This window comes from Physeter macrocephalus, chromosome 8, assembly GCF_002837175.3.
Source record: "Physeter macrocephalus isolate SW-GA chromosome 8, ASM283717v5, whole genome shotgun sequence".
NCBI classification, from domain to species: domain Eukaryota; kingdom Metazoa; phylum Chordata; class Mammalia; order Artiodactyla; family Physeteridae; genus Physeter; species Physeter macrocephalus.
The window spans coordinates 10,752,475-10,778,124 of NC_041221.1; the positions used below are offsets into that span (position 1 = coordinate 10,752,475).

The 25,650-nt window shown below is 39.5% G+C and overlaps 1 protein-coding gene across 1 annotated transcript in view; it reads right to left on the reverse strand.

Moving 5' to 3' along the window:
• DSCAM (DS cell adhesion molecule) overlaps window positions 1–25,650 on the reverse strand; it is a 759,593-nt gene that overhangs the window by 269,919 nt on the left and 464,024 nt on the right. The window contains exon 10 of the mRNA XM_024120069.1: window positions 5,366–5,644. Coding sequence (XP_023975837.1) covers window positions 5,366–5,644 — 279 coding nt within the window. The remainder of the gene's footprint in view (window positions 1–5,365; window positions 5,645–25,650) is intronic.

Genomic DNA, 25,650 nt, shown 5'->3' on the forward strand with positions numbered 1-25,650 from the left:
AGAGATATGGGGACATATGTAAAAAGACACAGGAAAATACCGAACTCATGGGACTGTTAAGTTTTTTTAAAAAACAAGCGAAATAATGATTGCTACAGACGAGGACTTTAAAATAGAGAAAGCTTCATTAGAGAGTTAAGGTTATCGTGTAACCCTCATCTAGTTAATTCATTTTAGCCACTGCCATTCCATCTGTAATTAAAAGAAGAGCAGGCCCAAAGAAAGCTGCCTTGACTTTATTAAGGTTTATTTCAAGGTGATTATTTTCTGAAATCAGCATGATGATCTATTATGGTATCTATGCAACATGAGCTCGAGAATTGGCCCAGGTTTAAATTTTAATTCAATGAATCATAAACCCATCTCCATTGTAGCATGGGCTAAGGAAAGTTGTGTACCTTAAGTGCCTTACATATTCTATTAAATAGAATTAACAAATAGATATATTTACTAAAAGTCATGTTGAAGTTAGAATATTTTCCATATGTGTCATAAAATATGATACAGCCCGTGAGGAAGGAGTGCAAATAAGAGCCTTTAACTTTAAATCATTGAGCATTAATGCCAGAAGGGAAACTACTTTTTATTGAGGCCAGCCACTAACCTGTGACACCTATTCCATACAACGCCTTTCAAAATAGCATTCGGCTTTTGATAAATGATGTCTCCTCCGTTGGCAGGAAAGTTAATACTTTGTGAAGGAAATTATTCATTACTTCATTTTTGAAGAATTTTGAATATTAGAAAATTTACATTTACATTTTTTAAAAATTGAGGTGCAATTTATATACAGTAATATTCACAGGTTTTAAATGTACAGTTTGATAGGTTATGCAAAAAATCCGTGAAACCTGCACCCCATGATGTGCCGTGGCTTGGCTTTTTCTTTGTGCTTAGTTTACTTGAGCTTCATTAATCATTTTGACCAGCAGATTTATATTTTTCACCACATTTGAAAATTTTCAAGCCATTACTATTCAGATCTATGTTTTTCCTGCCCTTCTTTCTGAGGTTCTAACTATATTTATATTGGACTCCTTGAAATTACTTCAGGCTCACTGAGCCATTGTCTGCCATTTTAAGTCTTTTATCTCTCTAAAAAATTTGGATATTTTTCTCGTGCCCTCTTTTCAAGTTCAATTATCCTTTGCTCTGCAGTATCCAAGATCTCACTTAATATATCCAGCTAATTTCTCATTTCAGATATTGTGTTTTTCAGATCTAGAATTTCCTTTTGGTTCTTTTAAAAAATGTTTCATGCTTCTCTTCTTGCATTCCCTATGTATTCACTCATTGCACACATCTTTTCAGTTGAATTTTTGAAAATGCTTATCATAGCTACTTTAAAACATTGCCGGCTAATTCTAACATCTGTATGCCCATTAGGCTGTTTCTTTTCTTTTTTTTTTTTTTTTCCTTTTATTTATGGTTCACATTTTCCTATTTCTTCTCATACCCAGTAATTATGTGCAAGGCATTGCAGATATGCTATGATATTGAGAGTCTGGATTTTGTTGTCTTCCTTTTAAGAACACTGAATGTTATTTTTGCAAACAGTCGATTTACCAGTGAAGAAATTTTATCCTCTCAAGGCTACCTGTAGGCTTTTTATCAGGGCTGGGCTAGAGTAGCCCTTATCCCAGGGCTCGATTAGGCCTCTCTTAGTGTGTGGCCTCTTCTGAGATTTTAACTGAATTCTCTGTGTGTTCTCTACTCTGGCTAATCAGAACTCCAACGTTTCTCAGGACTGTGTGACTGCTGGAATCTTTATTCATCTCACATACTCCTGGAAGTTGCTCTCTGCTAGATTTCATAGGGTCTCGCCCTATGCATGTGAAGTGCAGTATTAAGCTAAAGACTCAAAGGGAGCCCTATACAGATTTTTAGAAATCTTTCTTTGAACAGCTCCCCACTCTCTAGTACTCTGCCCTGCAATTTCCAGCACCTCAATAGTTCTAAGTGTCTATCTTTGTTTTTCATCACCATAAAAACCACTATTATCTATTTGGGCTCTGCGTCCGTCTATCATGGTTTGGAAAGTGCACCAAGAAAAAATATGTGGTGGATTTGGGGCTTAACTCATATATTTCTCTCCTATCTAGGACCACAGCCCTGTACTGCCTGTTTCATATTTGGAAAATGGTTACTTTATAAAGTTTTGTCCAGTTTTATAATTGTTGATGGTAGGAGGATAAATCCACTGCATGTTACTCTCTGATGATCCCATTTGATGAATTTTATATTTATCTTTTAAGTTACTTGACTCAAAATCTGTCTCACTGAAATTTCCAACCATTTCTGTTGGTTCTACTTTCTGGAGCCCGACCAAGGCTATTATTACACTAGTTTGGACATATTCCACTGGTTCAAAGAACCCAATTAACTAAGTCAAGGACTTGGATCCTGTAATTATCTCTTTATCCTGCCACATACATTTTTCCTCTCTATTGGCTCATTCCCATCAGTATGTAAGCTTCCCTTGTCCCATGTCCATCTCGCCTCCTGTCATACGAACATTCCTGAAAATGTAAAAATAGTTGTGTTTTCCTGAGTTCCCACACGTGAGTTCACCTCCCTTTCTTTTTTCAAGCCCCACTAATCAGGGATTCACTGCAGCCACGCCACTCTACAAGGTAACAAACAATATCCATCTTCCTAAAACCCAATGAGCAATTCTTGGTTTTCCTCTTTTTCTACTTTCAGTGGGATTTGATATACTTTATCACCTATCTTTCTTGATTATTTCCTATTTTGCTTTCAGGTCCCCACAGTCCACTGGATTTCCTCCTGTTTCACTGACCTCTCCCTCTTCCTGCCTCCTTTGCTGATTCCTCCTCTTATTCTGGAACCTTAAATTGTGGAATGCCTTGAGTCTAGACCTTCTTGTTTCTCCGACATCGTTCTTTCCCTTGTGACAACTGCTATTCCTTGTATCTTCTCCACTTCTGTAGAAGACACTTTCATTTACCTTATTAGGCAAAATATGTACCTCAATTAACAATTCCTCTTTCTCTCTCTTTGCAACGTCCACTTTATATACATGCTTTGTTTGATTCGTCTCCAAAACATATTGCAAATTCGTCTGCTTCTCATTACCTTGACTGTGACCACCTTCACTCAAGGCGCTTTTTATCTTGCCTCGACTTCTGAAATAGCTCCTCACCTACTTGCTTTCTGGACCAGTCCATTCTGTCCACAGCTGCTAGTGTGATGATTAAAAACATAAATCAGGCCATGCCGCTAGCCTAGTTACAGTCACCAGCGGCCTCTCTTTGCATTTAGGAAAAAAAACTCCAGACTTCTAAAATAGCTGCATATTCAAATTACCCAGGGTGCTTGGACTTAAACTTGGCTGCATATTAGAATCAACTCAGGGATTTTACAAATTCCTGGTGCCTGGGTCCCACCTCCAAGGATGGTTATTTAATTGGACTTCAACCTGGACATCAGGAATTTTTTAAAGCTCCCCACGTAATTTTAATGTGTGACAAAATTCAAGAACCACTAACAGGTGATTTTGAATTGGGAAAAAAAAAAAAAAGGAAAATGCCCCAGAGATCTGGGAGATGGATCTACTCCCAGAGATAATGATTTAGGTGGGCTTAGTTAGGACCAGAAAATGGTCATCAATGTTTTCTTACATCTCCCAGGAGATTTTATGGTGGAGTCTGGATTGAGAACCACTGCCCCCGCACATTATCTTGCCCTTGACTATTTCTCCAGCTACTGACCTGCTTGTGCAGCACATTTCCTTTCTCGGGGCTACATCACCTAACTAGCGACTTCATGTTAATTTCACAGAACCTTATTTAACATATTTCAAAAACAACCACACGGAGATACTAATCAGATTGTGATCCACTACATGATCCTGATTAGCTAGGCTCAATTCCAGGTCATCTGACCTTCGCCTTGGTCAGAAAAGTCTGCTTGCCTTTCCTGCAAAGGCAAGTGATTCACAGAACACTCATGTACGTTTTTACGTAGCATTTCTGTTCTCTGACCTGGATCCTTCAGAGCAGATTATATCGGAGACAGGCTAATGTACTCACTGCTTTGCCCTTCACAAATGATAGTAAGAGTCAGTTCTCCTTATAAGAAAACACTTGGGAAGCAGTCCTAGATTGGCTCCCATTTTTATGCATCTTCAGAAATGGGAAAAAAATTTCATGTACCCCAATTTTATTTGCATAAGGCCATTTGTACCTTTGTGTTGTATCTATAACTGAAGGTAGATTTTCTTACTCACTCAGGGAAAATCTTTTTCACAGATACACAGCTGGTGCCTTCATATGAATTCTAAGTATGCTCCACTCTATTTTGTTGGCAAGTAGACAGAATGAGCATTACTCTTCAACAAGAAAGGAAGCAGAGGGGTCATGTGGACAAGGTGGAAGGACTGAGGAAGGACATGGGAACCTATTGCTCAAGAAAGAGTCTGCTGACATCTAGTGACTGTCCTGCAGGTAAAGGAAATCACCCCCTCCTGACAATTACAGTGAGAGGCCTGTGTTCGAGGCCTTTAAAATGCAAACAATCAACATTAATATAAATCTTTAATTTCATACAGTTACTTCTGCAATGTGGATGAATATTCTGCTGGTAGATGAACACATACAACTCTAGGAGAACCATAAAGTCACAGAACATCCATGCTCACCAGACACTGGAGAACACTAGCTTCTCATTTTGAAGAGTAAGACTGTTGCTTACATTTTAGGTGCATTGAGAGCCCTGGCAAAGTTTTCTACAAGTTAAACCATCTTATCTGAATTTTTTTCATAAATATTGCCACACTTTGCTTAATTTAGTAAATGTTTCAATACCCTTCCAAAATAGACATGTGATGCTCAGCAGAAGGGAGGAACAAAGAAAACCACATTTCTAAAACGAAAATTAAAAAATATAAAAAGCTACTATTTTTTGACTTTAGAAAAACTGTGATATATGGCTTTGGCAAATATTATTTTTAAAAGCCATCAAGCTAAATGATAATATAAAAAGTGCTATATAAAATAAATACAACACAGCATGAGCTCATGGATTTGGGGCCTCACAAGTCACTGGGTTAACGTAGGGAAGCCTTATTTCAAGAATTAAATCCCACGGTCCCCACATCTCATTCACACATTTCTTCTCTGCTAATTTTCTGCAACTTCATATTTTAGGTAAATACACCTTGGCTTGGAATTTAGGGGAGTTCATAGTTGGCTTCTACAGCTGTGCGTGTGTGTGGCGGGGTGGGGGGGATGACAGGGAATTCTTATGAATTCTGGTTATTTTCATAACATTTCAAGGAAACGCCATTGGTGAGTGCTGTAGAACCTGACTGCATAGGTGCCAGGCATCCTAAGTGCCTCCTCACCTCTCACAATTAGTTGGCTCTGGTGCTCCACAGCTGCTGCCTCATTGCGGGCTATGCAGGTGTAATTCCCATTGTGCATCAGGGAGAGATTGGAAATCCTTAAGGAGCTCGTGAAGTCAATGTTGTCAATGGTCACCCCGAGGCTCGCTGGGATTGGCCGGCCGTCCTTCTGCCAGGTGATGGTGATGGGTAGGTCCCCCGAGACCACAACACACGGGATAAAGACCCGCTGTCCAATGGAGAATCTTGGAAACTCAAAAGGTTGGATAAAAGGTGGAACTGAAAGAAAAGAAAAAGTAATAGAAGAAAGATGACAATGAACTGTGTAAATACATTTTTTTCTGTAACCCTTTTGCATGACATTGAAAGAGTAATACAAATCACTGCTATAGAAAAAAGTATGTGAACCGGTAGAAGATTGGAAATTGTGCTCCTCTGTTATTTGAATTTTCTCATTGTTCGCAATGAAAAGCATGGTTTGATTTGTACTTCAGCAAATATGCTTAATCACATTTATTTTGATAAATTTTTTAAAAATTCAATAATCATTTTTAAAGGAAACATTTCAGATTCTGCACTTTTCAGCGTCAATACTATGAAAGAGGGACCTGGGTTTGGTTTTCTCTTGGAAGCTTTTAAAAATGATGTGTACAGAGGAGATTTCTTTCCTGCTTTGCTAATACTAGGAGTACAATTACTGTTCCCTCTTCAATCCATTCCACATCTTGTTAATACTTTAAGCCTACTGAAGAAGCAGAGATTCCAGTTTAATTGTTAACATTTTTAATATCTAACATCCAACTAATAGCAAACGTCAATTTAAAAGATTTGTGTTGGGATACTTGCATCATTACTCCGCACCCCCCAATTTTACACATTCCTTGCACATGACCTTAAGTTATGGACTGGTCCGTGGCCAGTTTTCCGAGTTGTGGAGATGTGTTGCTACTGAAAATAAGGTTATATAGCCTTCAGCTCGGCCAGCCGTTGACACAGCCGAGCTCAGTCTGGAATGTTCTTTTTTGATTTAATTTCCCTAACAAACTCTCATTCATTCTTCTTGCCTCAGGACCATTCTTCTTGGCAACTTCCGAGATGGCTTCACAGGGTGTCAGCATTGTAAAATGGTCAATGTGGAGGCAGGGGAGGCAGCTGTGGATCCTCCTGTGGCTACTTATTTGTCATGGGGTCATGGGCTAGTTATCAATATCGTCTTCCTATCAGCCTTTTGGGGTAGTTATTCACAGATTGTTAAGATTATTAAGCCAATAATAACCTAATATAAACCAGTTATTATATTAGGTGATTTTACAAAATGAAGTTATTAAACAGCAGGATGTCTGCAAAGTTCATTCTTTAAATCAGTCATAGTCTCCTTTCAATTATCACCTCAGGGGAGACAAAAGGGATCCAGCTGAGAAACATCTGAACGGAAACCATTCATTCATTCATTCACTCATTCACCCAAGAAGTGCTTACTGAGCACCTGGTACGTGCTCAATACTGCATTGTGTGTGCTGGACAGACGGCAATGAACATGATATACCATCTGTACCCAGTGGAGCTTTCATTCATAGTCATAGGCAGCGGATGTCAACAAAGTATAGCAGTGGTTTTTCTGTAATTTAATATTATGATTACTACTACGGTGTGCTTTCAAAAGAAGTTGGAAGTTAGAATTGCACGTTAGTCATTAGCCAAGTTGCAAATTAGCCAGCGTTAGTCAGCAGGTGACTCAAGTTAGGTTTTACCAGAGAAACAAACAAACAAACAAGCAAGGAAACAAACAGCTGAAAGTACAGACACGCATGTTCAATGTCAAAACTGCTGTGGAGCCTCAAGGTGAAGTTAGAACTTTGGGTCTGCAACAAGTTGATCTGACGCTAAGAGCAAAAGATCTCAGGATGAGGTTCTACCTGGTGCTCATAACCGATGAGTCAGTGATATTTTAGAAATGTGGATAGTCTGAATTTTGTTTTTGCTTTTGTTTTCAATTCTGATCACTCTGTAGCTAATTCTTGCCTCCGTTCTTGAAAAGTAGAGCCTTTTCTCTATCCTGTAACTTTTTTCTGCTACAAGAAGACATTCTTACGCTTAATAAATGCTGACAGCCTACACCCTGCATAGATCAAGTTGGATTACACTGTGTTTGTTCCTAGTTGTTTGTCATTAGGCAGGGAAAGTGCCAAGTTGTAGCAAAAGTGCTTCTATTTCTCTAAACCTTGCCCCAAGTGTTACGAACGTTTACTCCATATCAAGTATTAACACTGAATAAGTTGACATTTTAAAGATAAAAAGTAACTATGCTTCCTCTTCTTTGGTTGACTTACACACAGAAACCTAATTCTGAGTCTACTCAGACAAGCCTAAGCACCCGTTTTTGGCTTTGGTGCTTTTTTATCTGAACTGCAGACCATTTTTCTAAGATAAGAACTTTGGAGCCAGACTACCTGGGTTTCAGTTCAGCTGTGCTGCGAACTAAAGTTATTAGCAGCCCTATGTGCCTCAGTTTCCTTATTTGTAAAATGAGGGGGGCCGCTGTGAGCAGCTAATGAGCACAGGGGTGTCACAGACTTTCACAGGCACCTGAATTGGTTTCTTAGCACTGATTCTATTTCATAAGCCTTTAATATGAGGAAAAAAACAACAGTGAAATGAAACATTAGTGGGCAAGGGAAAGGACTCCATTTCCCTTATTAGTTACAATATGGAGAAGAAATATATAAGGACTCACTTTCTAAGCCCCAGATCAAGAAAGAAAAATAAGGGCTTCCCTCGCGGCGCAGTGGTGAAGAATCCGCCTGCCAATGCAGAGGACACGGGTTCGAGCCCTGGTCCGGGAAGATCCCACATGCCGCGGAGCAACTAAGCCCGTTTGCCACAACTGCTGAGCCTGCACTCTAGAGCCCGCGAGCCACAAGTGCTGAGCCCGCGAGCCACATCTACTGAAGCCCGTGCACCTAGAGCCTGTGCTCCGCAACAAGAGAAGCCCCTGCAATGAGAAGCCCACACACCGCAAGGAAGAGCAGCCCCCGCTCACCGCAACTAGAGAAAAGCCCGCGCACAGCAATGAAGACCCAGCAGAGCCAAAAATAAAAATAAATAAATAAATTTTTTTTAAAAAGAAAGGTAAGATGTAGCACCTCTGACCTATCTATTTAATAAGAAAGCAATATGGGCTGTAGGCCGTTAATAATTATTAAATACAAGAGTGTCTTTTTTATAGCAGAAGAAAGTTATAGGACAGAGAAAGGGCATATGCATAATATTTCTGAAGAACAGAGGCAAGAAGTAGCTATAGGTGAATCAATTTTTAAAAATTCATGCTTTCCATAATTCTAAAAGGTATGTAATTCACTGGTTTATAGAACTGTAAGAAGTATAATTATAGTTAAAGAAGTAAATTTCAAAACGTTTAGGTATAAAGTGACACTGCTGGAAATGAAGATTCCAAACCAGTGAAAACAAAGGTCAGAAAGCCCGGCACTAACCCTCACTCATGTCACTCAAAGGACAATCCCTCTCTCTGAACATCGTATTTTAAACTTCTGCAGCACACTTATTATCTCCTTTCTTGGTCTAAACCAGACGCTGAGAATTCAGGCATACTGATGAGGGCTCAGTAAGAAGCCACAATTGGCAAGGTAAAGGTGGGGAGAAACGAAGCATAAACTATAAAGAGTAGATACAACGCAACACACACAGCACCTGGGGACATTTTTTGCTGGGGCACACTGCTCTTAATAGCCAGCTTTTTAAATACAATATCATAGTGCATAATTAAGACTCATAAGTTATTGTTAATATATTACAGGGGAAAAAGGTAATATTTAAAATATTTTAAAATGTATTTAGAGACAGAAACTATCCAAGATAGTTAAAATAAAATTTTCATGACGAAAGGAAGGATTTAGTTAGGGGGAAAAGTCATTTTCCCAGAATAACGTCAAAATCACTTTGTAACTTCTTATTTCGCCTGCCACATTACATTGGGACGCACTTTATTTTTTTAACACAAATTAAAACACCTGTGTGTCATGTCACTTCTTACTACATATGCTGTCTCCCTTGCTTTAGCCACGAAACACAAGTGTGCTGTACAAAATGCTTAAAAATATTTTAAGGGGTCCAGAATCTTATATTTTACATGTATAAGATATAAAATTGGAGGCAAAAGGTAAACCAAGTGATTCAAAAACTCTTGTAATGATTTTGGTGAAGCCAAGTCACCTGTTTGAGGTGCACTGCTTAGTGTGTCTGAGTCATTATGTCACCTTTTAAGGTAAATTCTCTGAATCTTATTGACAGTAAAACCTTGTAACAATACAGGGGCAGAAATTCTGAATGTGACCTGCGGCAGGTTTCCACAAAACCGTCCTTCATAAAGTATATAAATATCTGCTAAATGTCACTTCTTACCAGGCTTGTGTATTTCATTCTACATAATGCTGGGGGTTCCTTTCTCTGAGGCAGTGCAGAGCCCTTGAATACTGTCAAATGTTAGTTTAGATTCTTATTCTTTCTAAACCCTTAACAAGAACATTAAATGAGGTTCATACATTTCTGTGTCTTGTCCCTCAAAAATTAACTAACTGTGTATTCTTTTTCACAGGGGACAAAGCAAGTTTTACCTTCCCCCTCACCCAGAGGGGAGTGTGACACACACTGAAACAAACTTAGTTGTGTGTTGGCCAGTCTTGAGGAGGCAGCAGTGTTACCTCGATCCGGTTTTTTTTTTAACTCTGTGATTCTATTTCTTCATGTGTAAAATGGTGACAGTGACACAATTCATGAGGGTCAGGCGAGGGCTTTATGTAACATGCCAGCCCCAGAGCCCAGGTGGTACCTAGAAGTAGCTCAGTTTAGCATCTTTCTACCTTTCCTCTTCTTAACTCTTTTTTTTTTTTTTGTCCCAAGGCCCATAATTCACTGGGAAAATCAAATACATTACATGCATGTTGAGACATATAAGGCTCTGTTTCCATTGCCATATATAATTTCATCTATTCCAACATTTTGTCATTTCCTGTCCAGTGGTAATTTAACTCCATGAGTCTCCATACAAAAGTCTCAGGTTGACAGCTTTTGGTATCAGGCTGCTCAGGGAGCCTGTCTCAAGCCAAAGTATTCTGAGCCAAGGCTGTGGATATTTTCATCTTTCTAGCTCCTTTTCTCCATTCTGTTTAACAAGCCCTTTCTTCGCATCCTTTAAACATTTTCTTTTTATAACATCTTACATGTTTCATAAAGTCTCCAAAAATTGCATCTCCTAATCCTGTCCATTGTGGGAATGCAAACCCCATGGCTGATCTCTGAGAGCTCAGTCCCAATTACACCCATTTTAGGATCCGTATACCCATCAGGGATGCCTAGAACCTGCGTAGGCTCAGGGCTCTGTACTGTCCATCCAAATACAAGCTGTGGCTCAAAAACCGTGAGGCTGGTGAACACGTGTGACTTGTGGGTTGAGCACATCGCTGAATGGACTGTCTAACCATAGAACTGGTTCTTTGTCCAATTCTGCTACTTTACAGCATGCTTTAGAGTACAGAATTGTAGATTACTGCCCCTATGTGATATAGTCCTCCATTCTGTTCACACAACACAATTAAAATCTTTCTCCATCCACCCCAAGAGCCTGTTGTTCAAGATTTTATAATAAAATGTATGACACGTGAATATAGTGATCTATGTATGAGGCTGTTTCCTCAGCAGAGTGACCCAGGAGGCAGGAGATATATCGAGTTTATCTTTTTTACTTCCCACAACTAGTGGAATAAATGGAGCCTTGTACATCTTAATTGCATAACAGTTTTTGAAAATACCTTTTAAGAGGTGATGATGAACATGTGTCTACATTTTGCACAGCAGACAATCCTGAAGGTATGAATACAAAGGGAGATACATCCGGGGCATAACAATGATGAGATGGTGAGATGGGAAGGACAAAGGCGAGGCTGCTATTCATCCTGAGTAGCCTCGGGGCCCATGAAGTTTACCACGTGAAAGAATGAGCAGACTAAGCAATTCCCAAGTGGCTGGTCACTAAATCTAGAAACTGAGAGGCATGCATACTTCTGTCTTGTTCTCCATCGTATCATCTGATAAATCACTAAATCCCTCAAGATTTCCTGGTCTAAACCTCTTTTGAATCAGGACCTTTCTATGCACTCCGACTTCCACTGCCAGAGTCCTCTCTTATCTCTCACCTGTACCAAAATAATAATTATTTTATTCTCCCTGAAATGCATTTCCCACATATCCATCACCAAAGTGTTCTGAAATGCAAAACCTGCCTGAAAACCTCCAAGTGTTCCTAGAGTATAATTTCCAAGATCCTTCAAAACCCTCCAAGATTGTCTAATACACCTACTTCTATACCTACCACTCTTTACTCTTTTTGCATTCATGTTCTCACAACAACAAGTATTTTCCGTGCACACATATTACGTGCCGCATGTCCTAGGGGCCCAGGACTTCTAACTAGTGGACCCGCTGAGCCACCCCTCCCCGTGCTGTTAGGGCAAGTTGGGGAGATAAAGTCAAGACCTGGCCTTGCTTACTCAGGTACGGCCACCGGCGCCAACTCTGAACCACTGTGTGAGCTTGTTCCCCTGAGCTGAGTGACTTCTGCCAGAGCTGCTTCTGGCTCACCAAGAATTGGGCTGCCGGTCCTCGGCCTGTACCTGCTGAAGTGAGAAGGGCATGACCAGAGCCCCCCAGAGCTTCAGGAGGGTACAATGCACAACTAAGGAGGGCATTGATGGGAGCCTGCAGGTGCTAAATAAACAGAGGCTTAAGCATGTGCACGTAAATGTGGGCTTCTTTGCAAGCCCTTCTTGACCTTTCTCTCGAAGCTCCCCTGGGGTTCAATATGAACTGATATTAACGGACACACCCAAACACTGACCTAGAAATAAAAGGCGGGAGCGAGCCAGCAGGGTGCTCTCTGGCGCTGCTGCCGGGTGGGAGAGGCAGAGAAGGAGCGAGTCACTGTCTCTCCCGTGCGGTAGGACAGCATTCAGGGCCCCTCTCTAAAAATTCCCTTAGGGAGCTGCATCCCGGGCATATTTTCAACAACCCAAGCCATATAAAACGTAAAAAATTAAATAGGTTTTCTTTAGCCAGAGACTGAAATTACCACACTTAAATTTCTGTGGCCGAGTCAAGCAGGCGGTTTGGGTGCATTTAGGGAGATTCGCACCCGTGAATTATTTAAGGCGCGCGCTCAGGTAAGGAGAAGAGTCCCTGTCTGGCTTAGAACTCTTTAAGACAGGTGTCAGAGCAAAAACGTAAATTGGAGTTTCCGAGATTACTCAGCTCTGGCTACATTCTAAGTGATAAACGTTCTCCTTCATGGACAGAAAACAAGAGGGGAACAAATCACACATATTGGCCCCAGTTTCAGAAAGTCCCAGGTTCAAGACACCTGCCGTGACTCGAAGGCCTGTTTACAAGTGAAACAACCAACACGCAAAATCGTACACACGAATTTCACAACTCTCACTCGAGATGAGCACCTACTTCACATTTGTCCCACTGTTGTTAGAACACCATCTGCTGTAGACATTGCTGTGATTAAACACATCTTTTCTCAGGTTATACTGCAAGTTTTACAGTGAGGGGAAACTATTGTGCTTTCTGGTATTATTTCCTAACGCACGTTATTTTTTCTGTATAGAATATTGTCCTCATTTTACTCAACAAAAGGGTCCAATACAGCCAATGAGGTGTTAGGTTTTTTTCAGTTATTAGAATTGAATTACACAATGTTTGTATGATCAATGTGATCAGCAATTGTCTATATATCTCTCTCTATTACTATGGACTAGTAATGTATTCTCAGGAATAATAAATGTTGTCACCATCTCTGCTTGCTTACGGGTATTTATGAATCCTAGACAGATGGTTTATAAGAGTTTATAAGAGTTCATAGATCCCACAGCAAAGGGATCATGAGGGTAGGTGCCTCTTCCATTTGAAAAGTTCACGCAAAGTAAGAAGGAGATTACAAACCTTAAATAAATAGTTCAGCGATTCAGAGGAAGACTATGTGCCCCTCACTAATGGAGACATCGTTCCTCGGTGCCCTGGCCCGGCTTCCTCCCTCTGCGTCCCTGACGGTCTCACCTACAGCCTCTCTGCCAGGTGTGAGCTCGACGCAGTGCTCTGCCTCACCAACATCTTCGTCCAAAACTCCTTCCCAAGCTTCCTGCCTACTTGTTCGGTTGTCCGCTAAGGCCTCCATCTGGATGGCCCAGAAGCATCTCCAATCCCAAACCAAACGTGTCGTGTTTCCCCTTAATCGAAGACTCTCCTTCAATTCTCTAGCAAAATCTCCCAGCTGCAAGAAGCTCAGAATAATAAAAGTTATTACATTAATGTTATTTATAATATAACGTAGTATGATATGATACGATACGATTTCGTGTAATATTCCTAGCTAGCTGTACATTTCTCTTTATCTCCAGCCCCTCTCACTGGCTGTGACGTCTTGTCTCCTCCACCTCTCAGTACCTCTTGCATCTGGCTCTTTTCTTCCCCAAGCATTCTTCCATCATCTTTATTTTTTTTAATAGATCTTTATTGGAGTATAATCGCTTCACAATACTGTGTTGGTTTCTGTCGTACAACAAAGGGAATCAGCCACGTGCATGCCTCCCATCATCTTGTATTAAAACTTTTCAATTGTCCTAATTGGTCTTCCCATTTGTTTGCTTTCTGAAGTATAATCCACCTCATATACCTCAATCAGATTAGTTTTTCTAAAACACTTTGTATCTCCCTCTGCTTCTATCACTTCGCTGCCTTTAGGATGGAGCAGGAGGCACCGGACGCTTCAAGATCTGATACTGTCTCTGTGCCAACTCACACCGTTTGCCTACAGTAAGTGTCCTTTGGTTCAGCCACACTGACTCTGAATGTCAAGGGCTGCACCCTGTCCCTCTTTCTGTCCCCCGCCCCAGCAGTGCCCATTCTAACCCCTACCAACTTAAAGTGTAAAACTCAGCTCAGCTGTTACCTGCTTTGGAGATTTTTTCAGGCTGTAAATCCCTTGGAGACTCAACTCAGTTTCTCTTGGAAACCTTTTTCTTGACTCCAGAGTTTATGCCCAGAACTAGCTAGATGTCCATCTTCCGTACTTCCAAAACACCTCCCATATATTTATTTGATGGCATTGTGTTGAAATCAGTCACTTTCTTATTTGTCTTCCCACTCTTCTCCCATCGCTAGCTGAAATGCTTTTTTTCTCACCCTGTGCCACTTTCCTCAAGACTTGCTACCTCCTGTCATGTACTATAGTTATCTGTCTATAGGTCCTGCCACCGACCCCAACCCTGTGTTGGCGGTGACCATCTTATTATTATTCGCTCTCATTAACAGTAGATGCACCGATATGGCCTGAATAAACTAAAGAAATCATAGGAATCAAAGAGATTCTTTGAGTTCAAAATTGTTCTGGTAACAAAACATCTAGTCTAATGATGCTACTACCCTACCTACACTGTGACAGTTTTCATCTCCTATTTGCAATATTGGACTAGCTTTATTAGAGAAAGTGGGAGCAATTTAATGAAAACTTTTTTTTAGGAAAAGGTATTTAAGATGCACATCGATAGCTATTTAACATCTGCATTCGTGGTAGGATCTGATGTACGTGAAGACACGTGGCCCAGGTTCCTTCAAGGACATGAGCCCCAGATTCTGCGAGTGACCTCAGGGGGCACCCTTCAGTCATCAGCTACTTCAAAGGTGGGCCCAGCTGCAGAGATCCCTCTCACCCAAGCGCAGGCCCTTCCAATGAGTGACTGAAGAAGGCAATTTTGCCCCATCTCAGAACAACTCTGAAGGAACACTCTTTCTCCAGAGCCCCCTGCAGAGTCGGATGAGGCTGTCATGGGCCTGCTCATCTTCTCCCCGTGCCAGTCCTTCTCCCTTTCCCTTCTTCCACACGTGTTGATGGTAAGGACACTCCCTGGTAAACATCCTGCACACCAAACTCCATCTCAGAGGCTGCTCCCGGGAGAATACAACCTGCAACAGTTTGCCTCATCTGAAATAAAAAAATTGACCTACTATTCATAACAAAACCAGGCCTGTTTGTAATACTGCCTCTGTATACTGCATCCATTCATCCATCCATCCATCCATGTTGCTTTTATTCATTTTGGATTGTGACCAGGGGAGAATTATCATGTGTGCTGGGTTCTCTTTTAGTAAGACCTCTCTGTACGTGATTATCAGTATTTTCCTATTCTCCTGCGGAACAGAAAAGGGATGACAGAAGCAAGGGAAAAAATAGTTTGCAAAGTTAATTTTAAGAATGCTGCTCATTACCTTCAAAAAGTCTGTATTTGTTTATTCATGTGTGTGTTTTACTCATTTACCTGTCCTAAGCTCAGCCAGTGCTCAGCACCGAACTTCCGTCTTTATCTTTAATATGGGGCTATGCATGTTCACAAGCTCAGTAAGTGTATGTCCAAGAGTACAAAAATGAGGAAGAATTCAATGCCAATATCTGAATTAGAACCCAAGCAATCCCAGAAGGCTCAACTTAAAAACACAAGAAAACCTGGCAAACATTAATCTCACACACACACACACAAATACCCAAGCACGTACACATACTGCATGCACTGGATAATGGGTTTCCAGTAGATGAAGCCAAAAGCATAGGTAGGGTTCATAAGCTAAATACAACCCAACAGAATAGCACAGTTGACATAAGAATCGTGTAACTTCGGAATAAATCAGAGATGAGTGTAGCTAACTCTGCTACTAAGATTTTTAAACAAGGTCGTTCTTACGTAGGATGCCTATTTTGGACTACCAGATTATGAGAACTACGGAGCCATAAATATGACAACATAAGTATAAAGGTAAGAGAAACTTTAAAAATGTTTTAAAACACCAATTAAGTCCATGGGAGAAAGTACACTTAAAACATTTTAGGAAGAAAAAAAAATCCTTAAGGCATATGTAGAATTATAATAAAGAGAAACAGGAACTGTTGTTTTCATCAGCTGAAAAGATACATATTAGATATAAAGAAAAGACAAACTGCTTGAAATTTTTGGAAATAAAACACTAAAACGAACCATGAGAAACATGACAGCATCTTCTTCCAAAGCACTTTCTGGAAAAATGGACCACCTATATAGATGCCTGCAGTGGGATACAGGGGTAGGAATTGGGTGGTTTTTTCAGGGCATTCTAGTTTTTAACCATATGAGACGTTTCTTCAAGGATTTTCATGGAAGGCATTTGATAGCCATAACCGTATTACGTTGAAATAAATAATTTCTTTAACATTTGAAAATGGTGAACACCTGCAAAATTGATGAAAATTTCTGTATTTAATAATAAGAGTCACCTTGGTCTGAGGAGATAGATAGGCAGGTTACTTTTCTCCTGGTTGGGGTCAATAACATGGTTACATAGACACTTGGTAATAAAACTGAGTAGTTTTCTGATTAACCCAAACTAACTTGCATCTCTAATATTTAAAGAAGATCCATTTGAATCATAATGGCATCAAGAAAATGAAACATAACTCTCGTGTTGTACTAACCCAGGTGGAGAAAAGACTCTTCCGGAGGGGTTGCACTTATTTTATTTTTATTTCTATGGACTATTAGTGCAGGCAAAGCCATGGGACTCAAACTAGAGGTGATGACAGCCAGGCTAAATGACAAGCACAGCCAAAATTCACAAAATCGTTGGCATTCGTTTTACAGTTTACCTTCTTTGCCCAATTAGCTTCTTTACAAGAATTGCTAGTAATAGCAAGGTAATTACTTGAGAAATATTTTTCATGACCTTGACTTAGAAAAGGTCATCCTTCTTTAAAAGCTTGGTTATTAACTGTAACTGACTTCAGGTGGCCGTATTCTTTTTTATGAAATACGTCATAGAGAAGACAAGGATATAAAAAGGTAACTATGATATTTCAACAAAGCTGTAAGTCAGTGAAATTATTTTGGCAAATTTCAGGCATTGAATTAGTGATATAATGAAGGAGGGTTATTGTTAAATGCATGAATATAGACCAATGAAAGATATGTCCCTCTATATTCCATCCACCCAATATTCACATCAGCATAGATCTATGCAAAACTAATTATACAGACCCCTCTCTAGAGTTTCAGCCAACTGTGTGTCCCTGCATGAGTCTCCGTAATTTTCGGGGTCTCTAATTCCTCTTGATGAGACTCAGACAAGATGGCTTTCAGCGTAGACGTGTTCTGATTCTTTGAAAGAAAGGTACAGAGTGAAATCTTCCAAGTATTTTTATCAGCTGTGGACAACTTGGAAGATTCAGGTCTGCAAAACCAAGGTATTTTATTGCCACACCCCGATTAATACACATCATAAGCAACCGGCTCTTTCTTGAAGAAATTAACAAATTCTTTCACTGAACTGAATAGTTAGCACAAGGACGTTTGTGTGCTTGGAGATATGATTGCAGCATATTTATGAGCACTCAGTATCAACAGATCTTTTTATAAACCTAATTATCAATACTTGAGTGATCCTGTTCAGTGCCAAGTTAAGAGAGAGAACAGGAAGTAGAGAGTAAACGGAAAATATAAAATAATCTGACTAAAACAACTTTTGATATAAAATCAACTCAAATAAACATATATGTGTTAAACATGCATCAAAAGTCACACAGATACACACACTGGATTAAAAATTGGGTTCAAGCAACATCACAGAATATAAAGCTACACAAAAGCAGGAGTTGGGGCTTCCCCGGTGGCACAGTGGTTGAGAGTCCGCCTGCCGATGCAGGGGAACGCGGGTTCATGCCCCGATCCGGGAGGATCCCACATGCCGCGGAGCCGCTGGGCCCGTGAGCCGTGGCCGCTGAGCCTGCGTGTCCGGAGCCTGTGCTCCACAATGGGAGGGGCCGCAGCAATGAGAGGCCCGCATACCGCAAAAAAAAAAAAAAAAAAAAAAGCAGGAGTTGAAGAAATGGGAAAAGATCTACCAGGCACAAAGAAGGCAAGAAGAGTAATTTTCAATCATATAATAGATATTACAAGACAAAAAATTACCAGAGATTGTAGCAGAAGATAGAAATATCAATTATATTTGGTAATATTAACTCCCACTTTGATCACTGGTCAATGAAAGGAATAAAAAAATTGGCAAAGCTAGAGATGAGATATAACACAATTACTAAATTTAATCTAACACATACAAACTTATTCCCAACAAATATATGAAAAAAACAGACATTTATTAAACTATATGAAACATCCATAAAGAAAGTTTCAATACATTTCACAGAATGAAAATGACCTCTGACCACACCACCATGATATCTGGATATACACAGAAGAGTGGAAAGCATGGGTCATTTAATAAATATTAGGAATACTGACTCAATCAATAAAGAAAAAATTGGACACCCATTTCTACTATATCTCCAATCCTCAGTGTGCACTGAAGACCTAAATGTGGACAGTGGAATGTAAACATAGAGCAAATATAGAAAAAAAAAAAAATGTAGGCATGGCTCTTCCATGAGCCCAGAGTCTTCTTAAACCAGATCCCAATGAAGACAATCAAAGATAAAGAGTCAAGAGACCTTGGAAAATATATTCACAACTATTTATAAGTAACAAGAGATTCATATTTACATTAAAGAACTATAGCAAAGCAGGAAGAAATAGCAGGAAGACTGAGGGCAAATGGGTAAAGGAAATTCATAGATGGAACACCCAAATACCCAGAAAGAATATAAAGAGATGCTCAACCTCCATCCCGAAAAAAAAAAAAAAAAAAAAAGCAGGAGTTGAAGAAATGGGAAAAGATCTACCAGGCACAAAGAAGGCAAGAAGAGTAATTTTCAATCATATAATAGATATTACAAGACAAAAAATTACCAGAGATTGTAGCAGAAGATAGAAATATCAATTATATTTGGTAATATTAACTCCCACTTTGATCACTGGTCAATGAAAGGAATAAAAAAATTGGCAAAGCTAGAGATGAGATATAACACAATTACTAAATTTAATCTAACACATACAAACTTATTCCCAACAAATATATGAAAAAAACAGACATTTATTAAACTATATGAAACATCCATAAAGAAAGTTTCAATACATTTCACAGAATGAAAATGACCTCTGACCACACCACCATGATATCTGGATATACACAGAAGAGTGGAAAGCATGGGTCATTTAATAAATATTAGGAATACTGACTCAATCAATAAAGAAAAAATTGGACACCCATTTCTACTATATCTCCAATCCTCAGTGTGCACTGAAGACCTAAATGTGGACAGTGGAATGTAAACATAGAGCAAATATAGAAAAAAAAAAAAATGTAGGCATGGCTCTTCCATGAGCCCAGAGTCTTCTTAAACCAGATCCCAATGAAGACAATCAAAGATAAAGAGTCAAGAGACCTTGGAAAATATATTCACAACTATTTATAAGTAACAAGAGATTCATATTTACATTAAAGAACTATAGCAAAGCAGGAAGAAATAGCAGGAAGACTGAGGGCAAATGGGTAAAGGAAATTCATAGATGGAACACCCAAATACCCAGAAAGAATATAAAGAGATGCTCAACCTCAGTAGTGATGGAAGAAATTAAAATAAACATTACGGGCTTCCCTGGTGGCGCAGTGGTTGAGAGTCCGCCTGCCGATGCAGGGGATGCGGGTTCGTGCCCCGGTCCGGGAAGATCCCACGTGCCGCGGAGCGGCTGGGCCCGTGAGCCATGGCCGCTGAGCCTGTGCGTCCGGAGCCTGTACTCCGCAATGGGAGAGGCCACAACAGTGAGAGGCCCGCATACCGCAAAAAAAATAAATAAATAAATAAATAAATAAAAAATAAAATAAACATTACATCCATTATATTGCAAAAATTAGAAGGGCAGATAATACTAATTATTGGCAAAGATATAGGGAACTGTGACCTTCTACACATCGCTGGTGGCGGCATAGACTAGTATAGGAATTTTGGAGACTGCTATTCAGTCATTAGTGAAATTAAATTCTATGATGTAACAATTCTATTTCCTATCCTATACTTAGTATTACACATAGGCACAACTACAAGGATATTCGTTGTGGCATCATATATAGAGTCAAAGACCTAGGAGACAACCTAAGCGTTTACTTTTATGGTTTTATCTTATCTTTATCTTAATAAGGGCATAGAAAGCGTATTTAAGATAAATATATGTACCACATCTTCTATATCCATTCCTCTGTCCATGGACATTTAGGTTGCTTCCATGTCCTGGCTATTGTAAACAGTGCTGCAATGAACTTTGTGGTGCATGTATCCTTTTGGACTATGTTTTTCTCCAGACATATGCCCAGGAGTGGGGTTGCAGGGTCATATGGTAGCTCTAATTTTAGTCATACAGAGAAAGAGAAATACCGTATGATATCCCTTATATGCGGAATCTACAAAGAAATGATACAAATGAACTTATTTACAAAACAGAAACATACAGATTTAGAGAGCAAACTTATGGTTACTGGGGGGAAGGATGGGGGAAGGGATAGTTAACGAGTTTGGGATCGACATGTACTGCTGTATTTAGAATGGATAACCAACAAGGACCTACTGTACAGCACAGGGAACTCTGCTCAGTGTTACGTGGCAGCCTGGATGGGAGGTGAGTCTGGGGGAGAATGGATACATGTATATGTATGGAAGAGTCTCTTTGCTGTGCACCTGAAATTATCACAACACTGTTAATCAGCTATACTCCAATATAAAATAAAAAGTTTTTAAAAAGATAACTATATTAAGTAAACATAAGTATGTGGCATGGAAATAGGGAAGAACAATACCAGAATTGGTGAATGGTTTAAAAAAAAGATAAAACAAAATAGGGAATTTGTATGAACTGATGATAAAGGTGTGGTATAAACCAAATATTGACAAAACAGAACAAAGTTCCCATCTGACCAATCAGCACCTGGGTTTTTGTTCTTGAGCCCAAAGGAATGTCTCAACAGTGGGGACTCGGGTTATAACAAAGAAGTCTTATCTTCAGGATCGAGGTGATATTCTCTTTTTCCTCTTTCAGACATTAGACAATTCCTCGAAGGCTGTGTTTCTCTGAGAGCGACGGACACATCCCCGTGTCCTTACAAAGGAAACCAGTTTCTGAGCTTTGTTGTACACAACACAGTTGAACGAATGAGGATGTTAAAGATGGTGAGTCAGGAAGGCAGTGGCTCATCGTTGCCCGCATTGGGTAGTTTCTATGGGAAAGGGGGAGAGTTCCTCTGAGCTGCCCCAGAGGAAACAATGGGACCAGAAAGAAGAGGAAGAATTAGAGAAGACAGATTTGTATTCAACAGGAGGAAGAAATGTCTGATCATCATGGCCAAGCAGAATCAGAAAGGGCTTAGAGCTCACTGGGGGCACTGCAGAGACCCCGTGCAGACGGTCCGGAAAAATCTGAGTACAGTCGAAGGGCAGGTTGGGTATCACATGGGATGCTGGTCTAGATGAACCCCAAGTTTATTTATATCCCTAAGGTTCTATCCTTGTATCATCTATTTACACATATGTAGGCATATTTTATATATACTTAAGTTCATCTACATTTGACTATAATACACATGATTTTAACACATATGAATACTTTATGTGTGAATGTAATATCTTTATATTTATAAATAACTGTAATAACATAAATATTTTTTATATATTGCATGTGCATAAACTACAAATTCTGTTGAACTGAGATATTTTGACAATTACTTGTGTTTGTACTCGTCCATATTTAACGAGTTTAAATTTTTCTGATTAAAATATTACCAGGGCATTATCACTTAAGCACTACCAAAGGTGTTTTTTCCCTGCGTGCGTTTGTGTGCACATACAAGTGTGTGTATATCCAGAGAGACTGACTATGGGCCAGGCAGTGAAAGTGTGAGTAATCTTCTTGTCATGTTTTCTTCCTTTCTCATCTCTACTTCATTCTCTCCTTCTTGAAGTCCCTGTGTCTAACATGCATAACAAGTATTGCAAAACCTTATTTCTCCCACAATTTTAATTTTAACTGAATAAAAATTTGCATTCCTTGACTTCATAGCAAATCAAATACATGTTCTTTTTCTTTTTGTCTACTTAGAGGAAACCAATTTGAGATGTTATTTGTAAAAAAAAAAAAATTAATATAGTGTTTCCTTAAAGAAAGGTACCAATAGTGGGATTGCTGGGTCATATGGTAGTTCTATTTTTAGTTTTTTAAGGAACCTCCATACTGTTCTCCATAGTGGCTGTGTCAATTTACATTCCCACCAACAGTGCAGGAGGGTTCCCTTTTCTCCACACCCTCTCTTATTTGCAAAACAGAAATAAAGACACAGACATAGAGAACAAATGTATGGATACCAAGGGGGAAGAGGGTGGTGGGAGGAATTGGGAGATTGGGATTGACATATATACAATACTGATACTATGTGTAAAATAGATAACTAATGAGCGACTCCACTCAGTGTACCGTGGTGACCTAAATGGGAAGGAAATCCAAAAAAGCAAGGATATATGTATACGTAGAGCTGATTCACTTTGCTGTACAGCGGAAACTAACACAACATGGTAAAGCAACTCTACTCCAATAGAAATTGATTTTAAAAATAAATAAATAATTAAAATGTAACAAGAAACAGGTTAAAAAAAAAAAGAAAGGTACCAGCTTCATTTTCCAGATTGGAAGAAAAATTACAAAGCAACCTATCTCCAGGACAAATCTGTTTGAAGGCAAGTGCTCCAACACTTGCCTGAGTTTGGAGCACTTGCCTTTGACATCCTAACCAAAGTAAAGAACTTCTCTTCTGTGGAAGTGTGAGAGCACGTCTCCTCGGGTCAGGTGAGAAACGACAGCCATTTAAGCACATTTAAACATGAGTGCGTCTTTGGTAGTTTACAAAGGAGGGATGGTGAAAATTCCCCACATAATCAGCCTTCTTTTGCCACATTAGGATATCACATTAACAAAGAGAACTTAAATTCCCATTTGAAGTCATAAATTACCACGAAAGTGTTACACATTTAAGGTATTGCCTTTATGTTCCCCCACCAGATTTATTTTCTCCCATATTACTCACAATAGAAACTGTACACTCTCTAAGTCGTTGCTGAAAATCAATACAAGAGTTTTGCAAATGACTAAAATTTATGGTCACACAAGACCCTAGCAAATAGGACCTTAAATTAAACATTGCTCAACTTTAATGAGGCACCTACCTGAAAGAGAAAAATAACCTCGAAATGCTATGTTTTCTATGAACAGTATTATAAATGACTCCAGTAGCTGGAGAGAGGAGAGTGGAAGAAAGTGAAAGTGATAAAGAGAAGAGGACTCTCCATCCCTGACAGAGTTGGGTTTGGAACCTGGTGGAGGTTCCAGCTCTGGCTGGAAGAGCAAATGAGCAAACGTCAGTCACCAAGTGGGAGTGGGTGACACTGCCAAGGTTGTTTCCGTGCACAGAGCTGCAGTTCTGCCTGGGCCAAGTGACATTAGGTGTCAGGAGCCCTTGGAGAATGATGTCATTAGAAGACTACGCTCCTGGCTGCTCACCGAGAGGTGGAGGAGAGCAGACGCATTCTCAGCACCCTTTTTAACAGGGTGTTCATGTCCCCAACTGCACCAACAGTAGCTCTGTGAGACCGCTAGGATGACAGACGAGGTGAGATGCACCCTATGATCAAAAGCTGCAGTGGGAGAAGGATCCTTCTGCCAGATGGTGCAGAAGAGTGTGTCAGTTAGGCTGCAGAACACAAAGGATCGCTACCATGAGTCGGAGATGCTGTCAACGACACCTAACTCTTCCATCCGTTTGAAGCAGGACACGATAAAAATCTGTCTCGAATTAGAACTGGGAAGTGCTACATATAGAAAATGAAATGAAATATGAAAGAGTGAATTTTGTGACTGCTTTTAGTTCCTTTCTAGCATCACCATCTCATCTCATTATTGACAAATATTAATTTTTTTAACTTTTTTATTGAATAATAGATTCTTTAAATTTTATAGCGCTTTATAATTTTCAAAAGTTTCACACACATGATTTCATATAATCCCATAATAATCTTTTCTAAAAATCTCCTACTCCTATATCACCCCTCCCCCCCTCCCCTCTCCCCACTGGTAAACACTAGTTTGTTCTCTATATCTGTGAGTCTGCTTCTTTTTTATTTTACTCACTAGTTTATTGCAGTTTTTTCTCAAAAAACTAAAAATAGAACCACCATATGACCCAGCAATTCCACTCCTGGGTATATATCTGAAAAAAACAAAAACACTAATTCAAACAGATATATGCACCCCAATGTTCCTAGTGTTATTTACAATTGTCAAGACAAGGAAGCAACCTAAGTGTCCATCAACAGATGCATGGATAAGGCAGATGTGATATATATACATATATATACACAATGGAATACTACTCGGCCATAAAAAAGAATGACAATTTGCCATTTGCAGCAGCATGGATAGACTTGGATGACATTATGCTAAGTGAAGTAAGTCAGACAGAGAAAGACAAATACTGTATGATATCACTTATACGTGGAATCTAAAAAATACAACAAGCTGGCAAACATTAATTAAAAAAACTCATAAAATACAATTCCAAAAGCTTGATGCTTCTTAGACACACTTGCCAAGTTACAATTTCAACCACTGCTCTCTACTAATTTCAGCCCACTCCCCAAATTCTTATATAAAGTTCCCCTGGTCTGAATCCAGAATGGTGGTCCACAGACACATGATACGAAGCCTACCGTTCATAAGATTTTCCCAAGCCACGAACATTTTAGGTTCTCACTCTTGGACTTGCCATCATCCAGACTAGAACTTCTGGAGTCCTCTGGTTCTTACCCATGTTCGCTCACCAAATCCATTCCTTCCTTTTCCTCTTTTCAATTTAACTAATTCTCCCTCTCTCTTACATTAGGCACTCGATAGCTCATGCCCTTACTTCTAAGATAATCTCCTTTCTTGATTTTTTAAACAGCTTTCTTCCCAGGTACTTTGAGTTAATTTCTCCTCACTTCAATCCTGGCTTTCCACTGCAATGTGAATTACTTTGCAAAAACACACTATGGGGTGGTACTGGAAAGCAAAGATGTGTATTTGAGTCCTGAGTACGTTACTGAACAACCCTGAGCAGGTCTCCTGCTCTCTCTTATTCTGTTTCTCTGGTGATGCTTTATCTACATGACAGAGTCACTGTGAGTATTAATTAAGATTACAATTATGAAAGTGTTTTGTAAACGA